General features: G+C 40.4%; 1 protein-coding gene across 1 annotated transcript in view; it reads right to left on the bottom strand.

The window, feature by feature from the left end:
• Positions 1-1,145: 1,145 nt before the first annotated feature.
• Positions 1,146-19,695, bottom strand: part of GUCY1B1 (guanylate cyclase 1 soluble subunit beta 1) — a 49,336-nt gene continuing 30,786 nt past the window's right edge. Inside the window, exons 6-14 of the mRNA XM_074147330.1 lie at positions 12,897-13,127; positions 11,363-11,479; positions 10,396-10,529; positions 9,385-9,582; positions 7,675-7,912; positions 6,690-6,830; positions 4,975-5,129; positions 4,537-4,663; positions 1,146-1,169 (exon numbers count right to left, since the gene is read on the bottom strand). Coding sequence (XP_074003431.1) covers positions 1,146-1,169; positions 4,537-4,663; positions 4,975-5,129; positions 6,690-6,830; positions 7,675-7,912; positions 9,385-9,582; positions 10,396-10,529; positions 11,363-11,479; positions 12,897-13,127 — 1,365 coding nt within the window. The remainder of the gene's footprint in view (positions 1,170-4,536; positions 4,664-4,974; positions 5,130-6,689; positions 6,831-7,674; positions 7,913-9,384; positions 9,583-10,395; positions 10,530-11,362; positions 11,480-12,896; positions 13,128-19,695) is intronic.

Genomic DNA, 19,695 nt, shown 5'->3' with positions numbered 1-19,695 from the left:
TATCAGTCAGATAAGAACGGATATTATTCACATAAAAATGCACTGTATGTTGAAGTTATGGAAGGTCTACGCATCTGAAACTTTGTCCACTTTTACTAACTGTATCACCTGATAAAAGACACTGTCCCCTTATAAGCTTTACATCCCTTAATTATGCCATGATGCCTAGGATATTATCAGGCCCTCCCAAGGAATAAAATAAGACCATTTCTGAAAATTAGAGAGACCAAACCAAAAGGTGACCATGACAACCATGTCCCGGCAGCATGCCTTTCAACTCTGGGGGCTCCATCAGAAAGGAGTCAAAGCATTACAGTAGTGCTCTAAAATTGTCCAGCAATCTATTATTAACATGACAACTTAATTTAGTTAATATAAACCAATGAGAAATACATTGCAAGTGAACAGCATTTCAGTAGAAGTACATTGGCACATGCTTCAAATAGCAGTATCAGACAAACAACTGCCCCCTTTCAATATAGAAAATGTTTACATAGTGTCTACAAAGGGAAAATGCAGGATGATATCAAAAGAGGAATATTTTTCTAACCAGGAATTTACAGTGCATCGAGTGTTATTCACAAAATGAATAGGAAGCACAGTAACAGCAGAACTAAATCTGATAACATTTATACAGTAGTTTTCATAATGCTGCTTTATGTATTATTTTTTAAAATAGTTCTTCGGGTTCATTGTTCTACCCAACAACTGAAATACCTGTCATTTCCAGAAATGTCACTGATTCACGTAATCACTATACTTCAGAGATGAAGATGAAGATGTGAAGCATCAGACTGAAGTGGTTAGTTGTGGCGTGCGTATTACGAAATTTTAGTCAATATTATGTGGTGGTACGAAGGGCCACATATGACTGACGTGCAAAAATGCATATCAAAAAAAGGGAAGCTTAAAATACATGCTCATAGCAGAGGTAAAATACCAAACATTAAGGAAAAGAAAACAGCAAGCAAGCCTGGAGAAAAACGGTGAGTGTGATTTCAGGAGTAAGGCAAAAGATAATGGTAATGCACGTGGAAATGGGAAATGTGATGTGAAATAACATCCATAACTCAACCTTACTGCCTGGCACCCTATTTGGAGACAGTATTGCACCCTATCCAGCGTCCTCTTCCTCTTCCCTCAGCTCAGAAAGCATCTTGCTTTGTTTCCTTGAGTGCATGCAAGTAGAATTTGAGAAGTAAGGGTTTTTCTTTGAAGCAACAACATGGTGGGTCAATGCAGTGACAAAATACATTTTACAACTCGCAACCAATATCAGTAAATAATAAAAAAATAATAAAACACAGCATAGGTAACACACATATTACTTTCCTATGTGTAGGAATGTAGCTGTTTTACATTCCCTGATAAGCTACCAGCTCTGACTGAGATACTTTAACTTGTTCCCATGAGTAATGTGGGGACAGGGCAGAAAAAAAAGGTATTTGAAAGGGGGGAATGATGGAAATTGCAGTCAGACATCAGAGGTTCTCTCCAAGCTTTATTTTTTACAACAAAGCTGTTTCTCACAAGAGAAGCTGCAGCTGAACCTCTGTTAAAACAATAATGATAGTAATAACTAATCTTATAACATGCAAACAAGAGGGTGCAAAATGAATAATCCATCACAGCTACTTTTGTTCTATGTGTATTTCTGATGCAATTTGAATTTTTGCTGTAATGGTAACATGGAAGACATATCTCAAGTGGAAACAAGTAAAGAAGCAGCACTCCAAACAAACACTGATTCTTGCAAATCAGGTCTTTCTCCGAAGTAATGACTGCTCATGGTGACTGATAATAGAGATGACAACTTAGAACCAAGTCTGAGGTACGCTGAGCTGCTCCAACCCTATAATTTTCTACAGGCCTAGCAGAGAGACAGCATATTTTAATCCTTGGTTTCACATCTCTATGCCAGCTGTAAGTATTTTGTCCTCTTTCCTCACCATATATTCATTATTGGGCTTTGGGGTAAAATATTATGCTGATAGATTTGCAAATGCTGAGCTAATCACTCTCTGAGGGATATAGTTAAAAAGAGAATATATCACTAATGTGAATCTATCCTAGATTTAAAGATATTGGAGGTAGAAAACTTCACAATAAGAGAATAATCAGCAGAAATATCTTCAGGATGATTTAAGAAATATTTTCATGTTTACTTCTATAAGCCGCTTCTTGCAATATTCTGGAGTGACCTCTCAGGAAATTTACCATATAGTTTCTGAATATATGTTAACATCCCATATTTATTGTTGTGAACAGTCCCCTTGAAATTAATGGCACTGCACATTAGCATACATAGCATGTGCATGTGTTTGAAGGGTCAGAGACAATAACAGTCTGAAAAGAAAACCAAGACTACACCCTTGCCTATAACAAAGTGATAACTCTTAAGGTAAACAAACATTAAAAGTTGGCTATCTGATTTCTGCTTTTGGATTACAATGTAGATCAACACGTACAGCCTATAAAGTGCCAGAAATAAGATGAAGAGAACCTTCACAAGACAAAGAGAAACTGCAGACAGTTCAGAAAATCTTAAAGGAGTAAAACTCAGTGCATCTTTTTGAGGATGGACAGATGAAATTGTGCAGGGAGTGAAAAAGAATTAAAATATGAGAGGATTATATTCTTTCACTTTTCAAAATCACCTCTGACAAAATGATTATCAGTTCCAGTCACCACATGAATGTATCTTTCTAGTCTCATATTATCCCAAACTTCCTACAATTTAGAAGAGACACCGGTGATAGGAGAAGTCCTTCTATCTATAAGAATTACATGTATATCTGAATTTCAGAATTAAGAAAAACTAACAAAAATTAGTGAGACTTTTTGAGTGTGCTTAAACTGTGAGTCTTAAGTGCTCCTGAAAACCATATTGACAGTATTTTTCTGCCAGGTTTATTCCTGCCCCCATGCCCCTCTCTACAAAGCTCAATTACTAGATAATAGTATCAGCAAGTACCTCTCGGGACTGCTGTGAGGATTAACAAAACCAACCGTTGCACAAGATCTCTAAAAGAAAATTGCAGTATTTAAAATCCTAAACTATCTGAACCCTATATTCATATTAAACGTGTGAGGCTGAAACAAGGAAAATACCCACCTGACTCCGTACCCCTCTGAAATTTTACATTTAAAATTACAATGTGCTCTGCTACAAATGATAGAACATAATTTATAATGCAGAAAAAAGTGAAAGGTGTTTAAATAAAATATATTTTCAATAAAACTATGGATTTGAAAGTACGTTAGCCAAGTGAAATTATATTTACTCTTGATATAGAATAAAAATAGAAAAGTATCAAAAGTGACACCCAGAATATTATTGTAGGTAATATATACTAAAACACAGACTTCAGCAGAGTTAAAGTACAGACTCTCCCCTGAAGTTTAATACTTGGGGTTAATACTGGGAGTTACCATTAAAAAGTCATATACTTGGGTACCAGGGGTAATGAATCTGAACTAGATCTCCTAAAGAGCCCAAACAGTTTAACAGCCTAAATTTCATTTTCAGAAGCATATGGGTATTCAGACATATAACTAATTTCCTGTGACTTACAAGAATTATTTCAGCCAAGGTAACTGATGACTTTCATTATTTTAGTTGAGAGAATTTTTAAGATTAAATACTTTAGCTTAAAACTCTTACTTTTTGTATTACTTTGGGACAAAATTCAAGCTATGTAAATTAGTTTTACCCTTTTTTTTCTCCGTTTGGCAATGGGTGGAATGTATACACCTACTCAGCTATGGCAAATCAGCTGGCATACTGTAACCTTATTAAGTGTCTAATTTTGTAGCACACTTATGAGTCTAGATCTCATTGGCTTTTAATGAGATTTTGATTAATACACGCCCAGACTTCTGAAATTGAGGCATACACTTAAAGACCACTCAGTGCTTGAAGAGCTTTGCCCTACATCATTTTGAGAAGAGAATTTAGGCTCATATGTCCTTTAGAAGAAAAAGTTTTCACCCTGTCTATTTCTAAAGCAAGACATCTATCATGCAACAGTCTCAGAACAAGCAGATACATCTGGGGTTAATAGACCACCATATACACCAGGTGTGAACCTGCCTGCAAGTAGCTGCTGGACTGTTGCCTAAATATTTGAAGGCACATTTATTCACTCACTGTAAGAAAGCAAATGGTGAATTTTGAAGTGCTGATAACCAGACATGCCAGCTAAACAGAAATGGACATTATATTGCAAAATCTAGTACAGTGGCAAAATATGTAAGAAGAGGGAGTTACAAATATTTAAACACTCCCTCAAGGACTTTTTAAAATACAAAAGTATTCTTTCAGGGACTGCACAAACTGCAAAGACAAATAATCAAGGACTTTAATGTGCTGTCAAGATAGTAAATGCATTAATGAAATAACGTTGTACGAAACTTTTCATTTTTTCTAGGGAACATTTAGTTTTGCAAATGCAAATGGATCTCAGTGGTTAAGATTAAATTTGTCATGTCTATGCCTTGTTTAAAATAAAAAAATTACACTCCGATTAGTCATACCTCTGTCTCTGTACTCTTTCTGGACAAAAACCAAACCTGCATTGGTTCTTTTTTACCCTTCATAGAAACTGGACCTCTGTACTCCAGGTGGAACTGAGGATCCGAATTTTCTGGTGTCATAAGACACCTGAAATTGAAAGAGAAAGCATGTAAATATACATACTATGTATGCATGCAACTATATAAAATATTAAACATGGTACAGAAATGTAAGCAAATTAACAAAAAAGTCAAGTTTATCTCTAGATCATTATTATATGTGCATATCAATAATGGTATATCATAATGCAGTCTGCCATGGAGTTTCACCAGAACTCAGGTACTTAAATGTGTTGTGGGAGTCCTGTCACTTTCAACTTCAAAGACACTTTGATGTTAACACTGATGAAGTGATTTCTTTTAAGATGTTAACACCATTAAAAATGCTGCATTGCTCACCTGTAGGTATATTCAGAGACATTGATCTTTCCCTTTTCTCCAGTAGTTTCTGTTCTGCTTGTTAGATTGACAGTATTTCCAAAGAGACAGTAACGTGGCATCCTTTGGCCTATGACACCTGTGACTACCTCACCAGTATGGATTCCTATTGTTATCTTTAGAGAGAAAAAATAAAGTTTGAATATTCAAAATCAATGTAACTAATCTGATGCTTCTGACTATATACAGGTATTATGCCATATCTACTAGAGCTTATTTTTTCAATGTGCCCCTCCTGCTTCTTCAAAGCCTTCCATTTGCTGTTTTGTATCACTTTCTTTTTTATCATAGTGCAGTGTCATGGCTCTTCCTCCCACATCAAAGAACAAACTCTGTATCTTTCCAGCATGGTCCTATTAGAGTGCTGGAGCACCTCTCCTATGAAGACAGACTGAGAGAGCTGGGGTTGTTCAGCCTGGAGAAGAGAAGGCTCCAGGGAAACTTTATAGCAGCCTTCCAGTACCTAATGGGAGCCTACAATAAAGCTGGAGAGGGATTTTGTACAAGGGCATGTAGTGATATGATGAGGGCTAATGGCTTCAAACAGGAAGAGGGTAGATTTAGATTCGATATCAGGAAGAAATTCCTTACTGTGAGGGTGCTGAGACACTGGAACAGGTTGCCCAGAGAAGTTGTGGATGCCCCTTCCCTGGAAGTGTTCAAGGCCAGACTGGATGGGGCTTTGAGCAACCTAGTCTAGTGGGGGGTGTCCCTGCCCATGGCAGGGGGGTTGGAACTGGATGATCTTTAAGGTCCCTTCCAACCTAAACCATTCTATGTTTCTATGATTATGTACTGTGAAATTTTAAGAAGTGGAAAGAGAGGCATACTCTGCAGGTCTGTGTTTAATGAGTGCTCAGAAGATGCAGAAATATATGGTGTAGGTCAAGAAAAAAAGATTTTTCTCAGAGGAATCATCATGGTATTTTGCATTTAAAAGCTCAAAACATGGGACAGGGATTTGGAGAAGCTCACTCTTACAGCACATTACAGTTATTGTAAAGCTCCAAATCAAACCTTCTCACTTTGCCCACTGACAAAGTCTACACTAGGTGTTAGACTAATAAGATTCATGTAAATAGAAATATGCATCACATTCATTACTTATTTTGCTCTCACAGCCTTCTGATAAGGACAGGTCAATGCAGCCTCCCAGGTTCTGTATTAATGCCCCAACATGCTCATAAAATTCCACAATGAGGGAACTTCCACTAACATACATCGCTGCCAGTAATCACTGACAAAACTGCCTGTGGAACCGTACTTTTCTTTTTAATGCAGTATTTTCTCATGCTGACAGAAGGATCTGAAACATGATCAAAAATATCAGTGAGGGAATACTATTGCTCTGTTCATAGAGTTGAAGAAGACTCAATGAATTGTACTTGATGCGTAATGTGAATTTGTTGATTAGATTACAAATTATCAGAACACAAACATAAATGATGTGGACCTAATTTAGTCCTTTAAAAGGTTAAGCACAATAATTAGATTGTAAGGTCTGGGAACTGCACATCACGTCTACACGTGACTCTTCATAATATTTGTAGATACTGGTCTCAAAATCTAACAATAACAAAGCTTGCACTGACTGAGACTTGAGCATTTTTATATTTCAAAGCATTATCATCATATAAAAGAATGGGCTCTTCATTCAAGCCCCCACATTTACTAACCTGTACAGGCTCACCATCTACTTGAACTTGGCCTGCTATTTCCATCATATCCAATGCCAGGTGGCAGATAGATCGTGCATGATGAATGCAAGGCTCTGGTAGACCACTCACTGTCATATACTTGTCCCCAACAGTTTCCACCTATCAAGATACGTATGTCTCAATTACTGTATAATCATGGGCTTTAGAATATTAGAATGGACGTAGTGCTTCCTTCATGACTGCTCATTCTTTCAAATAGTTTCTTTTCACTCATTCAAATCACCTTAATTCCCATCATCTCTGCTTGTTATTGAGTGGAATTTGTTGTATGCTAACAATTTAACAAATTAAAATGATACTGTGATCGTATGAACTGGAGGCTCTCTTTTGGGGTCTTCTGGATTTTTGTAGAAACCGAGCACCATGTTTGTTTAGACTCACACCCTTGATTCACTTGGACATAAAGTTATTTTCTAGTAAAAGCTAGACATGAATCTTACACATACAAACACACACACATACATATGCACATCTATATATGGGATATATATATGTATTTACCTGACTACCTGCTACCAGCTGCATCCGCAACTATACTGCATTCCTAATGAAGGCATTATATTCACATTGAATAACTGAATAATAAGTTATAATTTACAACCAGGAGACCAAGGTAGATGACTGAAAATCTTAAAGCACAGGGTCAGCGGAACCACAAACTGCTTGTGTTCACATCTGCTAAATGTGGAAGTAGATTTATATATCCACCTAATGGCTGACTGTGCAGAAATCCTGCTGAGAACTAAGCCCTTTACATTCCTTCACACATTTAGAGAGAAACAACATACTCTTCTTTAGCTATGTAATATCAAGTAACACAATTCAAAGACTGGGAACATAACTATTTTTTAAAAAAGCCTAAAATCCAAAGGATGGAAAAGAGTGACATGATAGTAAATTATTGAAATGTCACAAATTAAATAGTTGGAAAATCTTCTCTTACCTTATAAACAAATGGATTCCTCCGTGAATCAGTCAGAATATCAAACCTTGTGTAAAGATCATTTAAAAGATTAACAATCTTCATGGCTCCCTCTCCAGAGGCATGTTTACTACAAAAGGCATTGAATCCAACAATGCCACTGAAAAGAATGGTCACATTGTCATAGCGCTTAGCTGGAACAGGACGCTTGTGTCTCAGCTCATTTGCCACTGATGGTGGTAGAACAGAGTACAGTAATCTAAAAGTGTAAAAAAAGAAAGGCACAAGCAAAACAGAAAGAATGTGGAGAAAGGTCTTTACATCAGCACTCTTCAAATATTAACTTATTACCTCCCATAGGGTTTATAGCGCACTTGCATCATCAAACACCGATATAGAAGACATTTACTGAAGAATATTTTACTTAGGAAAGAGGAAATCAGACACACAGAGCTTCTCCCTGTTCTCATGTGTATTCATTCAACTTTTTAACTGCCATCTTAAGGTGTGTTTCCCTCCATACACAGCTAAGCAGGCAAGCTGAAGATCTCTTGACCGTTTCACAAAACTTGAGCATCATTTTGTAGACTGCCTCCTGCCCAAACCCCCACTACCTGCATTTTTGGCAAGTTCACTACTGCATGAGTTATAATTAGTGAATATTTTGGGCACGTGGTATAGTAACAGACACTGTCTCTTCCAGTGGCTGCGAAGAAGACTAGAATTCCTGAAGATACAATGACTTCACAAAGCAAGTCAATAAGAATGAATAGAAAAAATCTTTTTTAGGCTTTTCTCTCCAAGTCTTCTGTCCATCTCTTTCAAGTCCCTTTTACAATAATTTCCATTACTACAAAAAAAAATAATCTGTCAATAGAATTCATAGCACAACATAGTGTTAATAGTGTACATAGTGTTAATTCTACTACTAAACAAGCATAATCCACAAGAAATTCTTCTGTTACAGAGATAGGAACTATGTTTTATAAATGCCAGTCAACCATCAACCCCATCCTGCCTGTCAAAAAAATTTTGTTTAATTTATGTGCCAGTAGTCCTTGAGCTGCGCTCCTATAGACTAATGCTATGAATTTGATTTTATAGTTACCTGCAGAAATGGATCTGGGGCCCAGTGCATATAATTTATTATTGTTATGTACTTATATCTAGATAACAGTGTAATCTAGATAGCCCGTAACTATAAAACCAAATTAATAGCATTAGCCTGTTGCAAAACTTCACCTTCACATAGACTACTTTTGAGGCTTATAAGGTATGTTTTTCTGTTCTATTAACCTGTGAGCATGGCAGTCCAGAAAGACAAAGTGATCTTCAGCTGGTTTACAGAACTCTGTCGAATAGTGGCATTTGGACATTCATCAAATTCATCTTGGCTACAGGGACTGCATGTAAGAGAGTTTGCAAAACCACTGTTTTAGGTAATTCACAAAGCAAATAGGATTGTAGGTTCACTTCTCACAACTTTCCTTATCTGGGAAGCCATGAAAATACCTCTGCATGTAACAGCCTAGACTGCAGATGACATTTGGCAATCTAAATAAAGAAATACCCTATGAGACATTAAAGTAAAATGTTCTTTCTTGACTCCAGAATTATCGGCCCTGAATATGTCTTATATTCCTTCCAAGATTCTGTTAATTTTTGAAGAAGTAGCTATAAATAATATATTGTTGTGACTGTTGCAGCTCAAAATCAGGATTTCGTTCTTACGTGTCTGTCTTTTTCTTTTCATCTTCCAGCGCACGCAGTGTGTGCTGCAGTCTGTCAGTGAGGATCTCAAGCTCTTGAGTCAGTTTATATTCCTCTCTGAACTGTTCTCCCAAAAGAACCAGATCACGGGTAGCATCATGCAATGGAATATCGCTCAGATATAAACCTCTTCTGGTTAAATCATCCAAGTTCATCACACTGCAATGTGGAGAAATATATAATAATATGGGTACAATTAAACTCGCCAAAGGAGCATTTAAAACTCATATGAACAGCAAAGGTTGAGGAATAACAGAAGAAAGATTACGTTCCTGAACTTCTGATGAGTTGTACAACACACCCCTTCTACAAAATACCTAATTTGTTCATTCATGTTAACATATGGTTCTTGACTTTTGTATCTAAATACAGAATTCTCATTGATGAGTTCCATGAACATATCAAATGCACATTCTTCAGTATACATATAAAAGCAAGATTACATTAAGGTAGCCTCTTCCCTTGTTGTCTTCATCCATTCTCTCCCTTTTACACAGGATATTAACGTATCATAACTGTAATCTGGTGTGTTAGCCCAACATGCTTTTATCTTAAGAAGCCCTCCATTCAATCCCCTATCCCAACCACTTCTTTATAATCATTACTACTCCATTATATTAAAACTGCTGCAAAAATATACATACCCACACGGGAAACCAAACCATTGTGACATTTCTTAGCATTCTCAGAGTAAGAAACAAAGGACAAGACTTGCCAAAAATCATGTAATCATGAGGAATTCCGATTTGTACAAACTGGGCCAGAGCATCCCAATGTTTGTATTGAATTATTTAATAATCAGGAAACTTCCGATGTTTAAACGCTTCTCCCTCTTTTAGTATAAACACGTCAAAATCAATGAAATAATACTCAAGCCAATTAATCTCTGTAGTAGTACTCTCGTAAGTGTTCTAAAAAATAGTAATTTTACAATGAAAATCAATATTATAGAACTCTTAAGGTTTAAAGCACCTTGGCGAACAAAGAAAGAGAATGCTGTCTGCTTCAGGCAAGTAGATCATTTGCCCTTTCAGGCGTAAGCAGCTGATTTCTGTGCCAGTCAGTTCATCTTCACACTCCAGCTTTTCCACATCCAGCAGCCCCTCCTGATGATGAAAAGCCACAATTATATAAGGGCAATGGTACATGTGTTATGCACCAGGCAACCACGTATGTAAGTGCCTTCACTGTCAAGGCAGTCAGAATGTTTCGAATAGATTTACAGACTACATTAAAACCCAATTAATTTCTCATTTGAACACCATACACTACCTTTATTTTAATACTGTGATTTGCTACCTCAAAGATACAAACCATGGCATCCTTCTTTACCTTCGTGTTCTTAAGTTCTTGTTTTCTTCTGCATGATTTCTTAACAATAGTTTGTCAAAAGTATTGCCTATTCTATGAAGTACTATTTGTGCCTGGCAGCATTCCTAAGAAATCTTGTTGGTTTCTCTCAGGTGTGGTTTTCTATAAATAAATGGGCTCCTTGACATATTAGATGCTACTCTACGTGCTGCATTCATTCATATCACTTGCCCCCTCTCCCGCCCACTCTAAAGGACGCAGAACTGTATATGAATGTATGCTCTCAAGCAAGAACACATTTCATATTTGTCTCCTATACTGTTATGAAGCAAAAGTAAATGTAATTGCCTTCGCACACTTAATTTGGCACAATGCCATGTAATGGGTTGGTCCCTTGCAAAGAAAGCATCAGACATGATGTATATGTACTTCACCATTCCTATAAAGCATTCTACTTAACAGCTACACATGAATTCACACTGGTGACTTTCTTGGCTCAAGACTCAAAAGGGACTGAGCTCACTACTGTGCAAAGAAATTTCTCTGAAGACTTCTGAGCTGTCAGCACTTCTTATCTCTCTAAACCATACTTACTTAGAGAAAAGCCAGGTGAATATTTTCTAGTTACCTTGGTCCGCAGTACAAAGACTGTATTGATATGTGAGAGGATCCCATGGAAACTAATATCAATATGAGGCCGGACCAAGGAGAAAACTGACAACAGACTGCAATTTCCTGGCTGCAGCTAGAATTTAAAAAGGGAAAAAAAAAAGATTGTTATGTTTTATACTAAAACTATATGTGATATAATTATATTCAATTTGCTTAGATGACAACACTGAATGGAAGAGAACATATACATTATGCATTTCTCCATTAAAACACAAGGTTTTTAAATTAAGGATTTTCCATCAGAAGTATACAGGCTTCAAAGTGTAATTCTAGCCTGCAAGATGGTTTTGTGAAATTGTGTTAGACTACCACATTCGTTATCTGTCAAACTGTTACAGTAAAAAAAGCTTTCCAGTGTTTTCCTCCTAAGTGCCCTCCTTCAAACTCCCTTTTCAATAAGCCATGTTCTCTAAAGCATCAACTCTGATAATAAGGATTCTGATAGCCATCCTCAGTAGGCTAAGTAGTTATAGCTGTTCAGTGAATGCCCTTGGGAAGAATCTGCTAGAGCTACTTACAAAGCTCTACTTCCAAATCTTTCTGCAAAATTCAGAGGAAACCACCAAAAAAATGCAGGAAAAAGCAAATAACATAACACTGCATTTTAAAGCTATGTCAGTGATTCAGAAACAACATGGTATCTGCAACATTAGCCTACATAATTGTAAAGTTCATTTGATGTTTTAATCATCTTACCTTCTACTTCTCTCATATTATTGCTTTTACCTGTTGCTTATTTTTAGAAACACTATGACTATGAGCTCTTTCAGGGAAGAACTGAGGTATCCTATTCATGTACAGAATACATAATTTGTATGGACCTCTGAGTACTCTTTTACTGTAAATTAACAGGGGAAATTGCAGCAGCAGCATTAAGTTCAAAACACATACATATATATCACAAAAATAGTTTGGCTCATCTTAGTTTCGCTTTTGATGCACAAGCCAGGACAGTATACTACAACTTCTGTTATTCTGCTCTTCAGTTATTTTGCATCTGACACCTTAAGTATTTGAAGACATTACTGCCAAGTAATAGATACAAACTATGTATCCGCTCCTATGCTACACAGTAGTACGGGCAAGACCATTTCCTGAACCCCAGGCCAAGTTGCACCGACTGTCTGACATCCACTCTAAAGAGTTATTTGCCACTTCATAGTAAATGTGTCTTAGGCTGAGCTACGAGAAAGAATCAGGTATCGAGCTAACACCTGAACTGTGGGGGTGATCAGGTTTTCTCTGCTCAAGCTTATTCTCTTACTGCACATGGACCTGATGATAAGGAACAGAGCTGTTGTAGAATTAGCGCTATTTTCACATTCCTTTTTAAAACAAGATAAGCACAATGCAGTAAATAGTACACAGTTACACAAGAATGCTGTTTAGACCGAGAATCCTAAATCTATTTTATTCATCTTTAAAATAAACCTGTGAAGCATGTAGCATCAGGAATCTCTATGATTATTCATGTACGAGAATCATCTAACCTGTGGAAGGACTCTGTATATAGCATTGCCACACTGCGTGACCACCAGATCTCTGTCAAATATTATGTGGAAAGGAAAGGCCTTGCAGAAAGTATATGGACTGATGCGAGACTCTTGGGTACCGTTTTCTTCAAATCTGTCAAGGTCTTCATAATAGTCCTCTTCTTTAGACTCTTTCTCTTCAATTAAAAACTGAATGTGGTCACATTCCTCATTTCTCTGTTGAATAACCTAGAAAAATGTAGGAAAACGAAAAACTGAAGACTCTGCTACTCATTAATAGCTGGAATGCTATTATGAGGACAAGAATACATTTAGAGCAGAAAGATGAATTCAAGAATGATATTTGCGTCTTGAAAAATATTATATTCTAATAAGCATTTCTGATTTTAGAGAGTCTTTAAAATTCCAGATGAATAAATATGGCTTTGCTTACCCACAGTTGCTCTTTGCATGAACAACATATTGAAGATCACTCAAATACAATTTATAAAGCCTGAGTGAAATGTACATCCTGAAACCAGGGGTCAACACTCACGTTATGTTTGCTTTTACCAGTACGTGCCAGAAAACAGGATTTTCCCATCACCTTGAATGAACATATGGCAAGTCTTGAATTACACAGACCATTTGAATCCTTATTTTGACGAAAGCTGTTTACAGCAGCAAATAGCGCTGACCAGAAGATGGGCATGTCACAGTCAGCCAGAAGAAAGGTGGATGGAGCACATGTTTGAATATACAATCCTTATTCAGGCAGCGATGACTGCAAGATCAGGACCAACAGATAAAACTAAAAGCAATGCCAATCTTCTCCAAGCTGCATTCCATGCTAAATGAAATCACAGCAAAACCAGTCATCTACATCAGTTAAACCTCAAATAAGTGTCTTGAATATAGCATTTCACACTTTATTAATTTTACTCAGTAAAAAATATGAAATTAATAGGGATTATTTTGTTTGCAGTGAGAGCCATGTATTGCAGTATAATTAAAGCTAATAACTAATAGAACAACATAATTTACCTTGAGAGGCCAAATTCACCTCTTCTCAAGCCTAATTATATTTAATGACTGGAACAGAACAATTCTATTTACACAGTATTGTTTAGCGGCAACTTTCTGGAACACGTTGCACCCGATTCTACTTTCATGTAGAGTCTGATCCTAAAGCCACTGAAGCAAAAAAAAACTTCTTAAAATCTCTAATGCATCCTGATTCTGCCCTTTATACATAGTCGAACCACAGAGATGAACAGTTACAATATGAAAACAGAACAGATATGCACGAGCACTCCACTTGATCCCTAAGATGTTCAGTTCATTAAATATTCTCATCCACAGCTGTCAGCCATCCTAGCTGATCAGTTGGGGAGTGCTGTTTCCTTTATTTGTTCCTATACAAATGGAGGAGGGTAAAACAACAAACCAATATTTTACTGCTAAATGATGCTTAATTTAAGAAGGTAGTGTTCCTTGATCTCCTATTTGACTATTCATTTAAAGGAAAGAGAGGCTTTTCTGGAGCACAGTTCAGACCAAGAGTCTGATTTAGGTGCTCTATTAGTCTTCTCTTTCTTCAGCACATGCCACATTAGTCTTCTCTTTCTATTGCATACATAAGTAACTTAGAGAAAGATCTGCCTACTAATTTTACCAGCTAATGTACGTACCTAGATCTGGATGTACGAACAAGTTCAAGAATCACAGAATCACCGAATCACAGAATCACCTAGGTTGGAAGGGACCCTTTAAGATCATCTAGTCCAACCAATGAAAAAAAAAAAAAACCACCACACACAACCCACACACACACCACCACACCACCCAACACTAATCCATATCCCCGAGCACCATGTCAACTCCTCTCTTGAATACCTCCAGGGATGGTGCCTCAACCATCTCCCTGGGCAGCCCATTCCAATGCCTGATAACCCTTTCAGTAAAGAAATATTTCCTACTATCTAACCTGAACTTCCCCTGGCGTAACTTGAGGCCATTACCCCTTGTCCTATCATCTGTAACTTGGGAGAAGAGACCGACCCCCGCCTCTCTACAGACTCCTTTCAGGTAGTTGTAGAGAGCGATAAGGTCTCCCCTCAGTCTCCTCTTCCCCAGACTGAACAACCCCAGCTCCCTCAGCCTCTCCTCGTAAGACTTGTGCTCCAGACCCCTCACCAGCTTCGTTGCCCTTCTCTGGACCTGCTCCAGCACCTCAATGTCTTTCCTGTGGTAGGGGGCCCAAAACTGGACACAGTACTCGAGGTGGGGTCTCACCAGTGCCGAGTACAGGGGGACGATCACCTCTCGGGTCCTACTCACCACACTGTTCTTGATACAGGCCAGGATGCTGTTGGCCTTTTTGGCCACCTGGGCACACTGCTGGCTCATGTTCAGCCGACAGTCGACCAACACCCCCAGGTCCTTTTCTGCCAGGCAGCTCTCCAGCCACTCTGCCCCAAGTCTGTAGCGCTGCCTGGGGTTGTTGTGACCCAAGTGCAGGACCCGGCACTTGGCCTTATTGAACCTCATCCCGTTGGTCTCAGCCCATCCAGCCAGCCTGTCTAGATCCCTCTGCAAAGCCTCTCTACCCTCCAGCAGATCAACACTCCCACCCAACTTGGTGTCATCTGCAAATTTGCTGAGGGTGCATTCGATCCCCTCGTCCAGATCATTGATAAAGATGTTGAAGAGAACCGGCCCCAGTACCGAGCCCTGTGGGACACCACTCGTGACCGGTCGCCAACTGGACTTCACTCTGTTCACCACCACTCTCTGGGCCCGGCCCTCCAGCCAGTTTTTAACCCAGTGGAGAGTATACCCATCTAAGCCATGAGCATCCAGTTTCTCCAGGAGAATACTGTGGGACACTGTATCAAAGGCCTTGCTAAAGTCTAGGTAAATAACATCCACAGCCTTTCCTTCATCCACCAAGCGAGTCACTTTGTCATAGAAGGAGATCAGGTTTGTCAAGCAGGACCTGCCCCTCATGAACCTGTGCTGGCTGGGCCTGATCACCTGGGCATCCTTCATGTGTTGCATAATGGCACTCAGGATGACCTGTTCCATCACCTTCCCAGGCACCGAGGTCAGACTGACAGGCCTGTAGTTCCCTGGATCATCCTTCCGACCCTTCTTGTGGATGGGCGTCACATTTGCTAGGCGCCAGTCGGCTGGGACCTCCCCAGTTTGCCACGACTGTTGGTAGATGATGGAAAGTGGCTCTGCAAGCACTTCTGCCAGCTCCCTCAGAACCCTCGGGTGAATCCCATCTGGGCCCATAGACTTGTTTATGTCGAGGTTATGGAGCAAGTCCCTCACCATCTCCCTTAGAATTACGGGGGCTTCATCCTGCTCCCCGCCCCTAACTGCTAGCTCAGGGGTCTGGGTACTCGGGGGACACCCTACTCCACTGCTAAAGACTGAGGCAAAGAAGGCATTCAGTACCTCAGCCTTCTCCTCATCCTTTGTCACTATGTTACCTCCCATATCCAGGAGAGAGTGGAGGTTCTCCCGAGTCCTCCTCTTGCTATTAATATATTTATAGAAATTCTTTTTATTGTTTTTAACATCCAGGGCCAGGTTAAGTTCTAGCTGAGCTTTGGCCTTTCTAATCCTTTCCCTGCATAACTTTACTACACCTTTGTAATCTTCCCAAGTAGCCTGTCCTTTTTTCCAAAGGACATAAACTTTCCTTTTTTCCCTGAGCTGTGACCTTATCTCTTTGTTCAGCCAGGCCGGTCTCTTCCCTCGACAGCTCGCTTCTCTGCGCACAGGGACGGCCTGCTCCTGCGCTTTTAAGACTTCCTTCTTGAAAAATGTCCAGCCTTCCTGGACTCCTTTGCCCTTCAGGGCTGCCTCCCAGGGGACTCTGTCAAGCAGACTCTTGAAGAGACCAAAGTCTGCCCTCCGGAAGTCCACGATGGCGGTCCTGCTGGCTCCCCTTCTCGCTTCCCTGAGAATCAGAAACTCTATCATTTCATGATCACTGTACCCCAGACGGCCTCCAACCGTTACATTGCCCACAAGTTCCTCTCTGTTTACAAACAGCAGATCTAGTAGTGCTCCTTCCCTAGTTGGCTCACTAACCAGCTGTGTCAGGAAGTTATCCCCGACAGACTCCAGGAATCTCCTAGACTGTTCCCTCTCAGCTGTATGGAGTGCCCAGCTGATATCTCGTAGGTTGAAGTCACCCACCAGGACAAGCGCAAGTGATCTCGAGACCCCTGCTAGCTGCTTATAGAACATTTCATCAACCTCTGCATCCTGGTTGGGTGGTCTGTAATAGACTCCCACCACAATATCAGCCTTGCTGGTCCTCCCCTTGATTCGTACCCACAGGCACTCAACTCTACTATTACCCTCATTTATCTCCACACATTCATATTCCTCCTTAACATACAGGGCCACTCCTCCTCCTCTCCTTCCTTGCCTGTCCCTTCTGAAGAGCTTGTAGCCATCCATTGCAGCACTCCAGTCATTCGATTCATCCCACCACGTTTCCGTGATGGCAACTACATCACAGCTTTCATGCCGCACAATGGCTTCCAGCTCCTCCTGTTTGTTGCCCATACTACGTGCATTTGTGTAAATACACTTTAGCTGGGCTAGTTTTCTTGCCACTTTTATGGGGGGGTGAGGCCCAACACCTCCCTGACCATGCTCAGACCCTTCTGTGGTTGCCAGCCTATCACTGTCCCTCATGTCATCACCACATGGGTTACGATCCTCCACCTCTACTGAGGCAACAGGCCACAAGACCTTGCTAGCACTTTTACCCACCGGCACTGGTAATCTGCTCCCAGGCTCCTCTTTAGTAATCCTGCTTTCATCCCCATCCCCCTTCAACCCTAGTTTAAAGCCCTTTCAATGAGCCCTGCTAATTCTTGTCCCAGTATTCCTCTTCCCCCTTGGGTAAGGCTTGCCCTACCAGTTGCCACCAGGTCTGATGTCCTATAGATCATCCCATGATGAAAGAAACCAAAGTTCTGACGGTGACACCAGCCTTGGAGCCAGGAGTTAATCTGCTGGCTCTTCCTGTTTATACCCTCATCAATTTCTGCAGGTAGTGGGATGGAGGAGAACACAATTTGTGCTCCTGATCCCTTAACCAGCTGTCCAAGGGCCCTAAAGTCTTTCTTCAGGGCCCTTGGACTACTGTTAGCTACCTGATCACTGCCTACTTGAAATACCAGTAATGGATAGTAATCCGAAGAGCGGACCAGGGTAGGGAGATTTTTCTTTATATCCTTAATCCTGGCCCCAGGGAGGCAGCAGACTTCTCTGTGGGAAGGATCTGGTCTGCAAATGGGGCCTTCTGTTCCCCGCAAAAGAGAGTCACCCACCACAATTACCTTCCTCTTTTTTTTTATTGCTGAAGTACTAAGGCGTGGGGGTAGCTGGCTGGCTCTGGGTAGCTCACTGTCTAGATCTTTGTCTTTATCCTCATATGCCTGGCCCTCGATTTCCAAAGCACCGTACCTATTTTGTAAGTGCAACTGGGAAGGTGAGGGGGGCTGGCAGGAGTTTTGCTTGCCCCTCCGAGGAGGGACCTGCCTCCATTCCTCATTGTCTCTTAGGTTCCTTTCTTCTGCCTGGTGACAAGTAGAAGGGAGATCATCCACATCCTGCAGAGCCTCTGCCCCACTCCTATGCCTCAGTGTACGGCTCCACCAATCTATTTCACTTTCACTGTCTCTAATACTTCTAAGCCTATCCACCTCTTCCTTCATTTCAACCACCTGCCTGAGCAGGTGGTTTATTTGATCACACCGCACACATGTGGGGTCTCTGGCTCCATTAGGAACACATGCCAGGCTGAGGCATTCACTGCAGCCGGAGACTTGCACAGACACGTGTTTTTGTGGGAGCTCCATCTGAGTTTCCACATTCTTCCTTGTGGGGCATTTTGCACGTGTTGGGGCCATGTTCTTGTCTAGAGTCAGGAGGGGATCGACAACTGATGGCGCGCTAATATACCCGCCCTTGCTCTCACGCGCACCCGGCACGCGCTCTGACCCTGCTGCGGCTAGCTGCCGCTGTCGCTGGCCGCGTGGTCTGGGCGAAGCTCGCGCTGTGGCCGCTTTTAAATTTGCCGCGGCTCGCCCGGCCCGCCCCCAGGCACGTCAGCCTCTCGCTCCGTCTTGCGATTCGATTCCCGAGTCCTTTCGGGCCTCTCCGCCTTCCCTCGGCTTCTCCGTCTCCGGGAAGCCCCCTCTAGCTCGAGTTTAAAGCTGCAGCACTCACCGCTGCCGCTGTCCGCGTGGTCAATGAGTTAATGATGAAACTACGCTGGTAATCCATATAGCAGTGTGTGCCAAAGAGAAGAATTACTAGTTAATAGGAGATAAACCTTGGAAAGAGTATGTGGTGGTCATTAGAGGAAAACAAGTTATGTGGGTTTGTCTAGGAAAATGAAATATACTATATGGAGATCTAGTTTTCCTCTGAACTCAGGGTTTAAAGGTTCTCCATGTCTTCCTCTTCTATTAAATCATTATCCCTAAAATTGTGAGAGACTGGCCATACAGAGGATTGACAGAACATAGTTATGGTCTTAGTTCTTTCTATCACTCATACACACTCCCACAGGTTTTATTTTATTATTACTACTATTGTGTCCAAAGATAGCTGAGATTCTACACAGTAATCTTTTTCAAATTGTGTAGAATTATCACTAGAACTGATCTGTGCTTCCAGATAATTTCCAGTCTTGGATCTTACTTCAAAGAGTTGCTCTTGCCACAAGTGGAAATAAAAAAGCATACTTTGGATGAGAAGCTTATTCATTTGGCAAAGT

The sequence above is a fragment of the Numenius arquata genome, chromosome 5, assembly GCF_964106895.1.
Source record: "Numenius arquata chromosome 5, bNumArq3.hap1.1, whole genome shotgun sequence".
NCBI classification, from domain to species: domain Eukaryota; kingdom Metazoa; phylum Chordata; class Aves; order Charadriiformes; family Scolopacidae; genus Numenius; species Numenius arquata.
The sequence above is the reverse complement of the archived record's forward strand: the minus strand, read 5'-3'. Positions and strand labels throughout refer to the sequence as shown.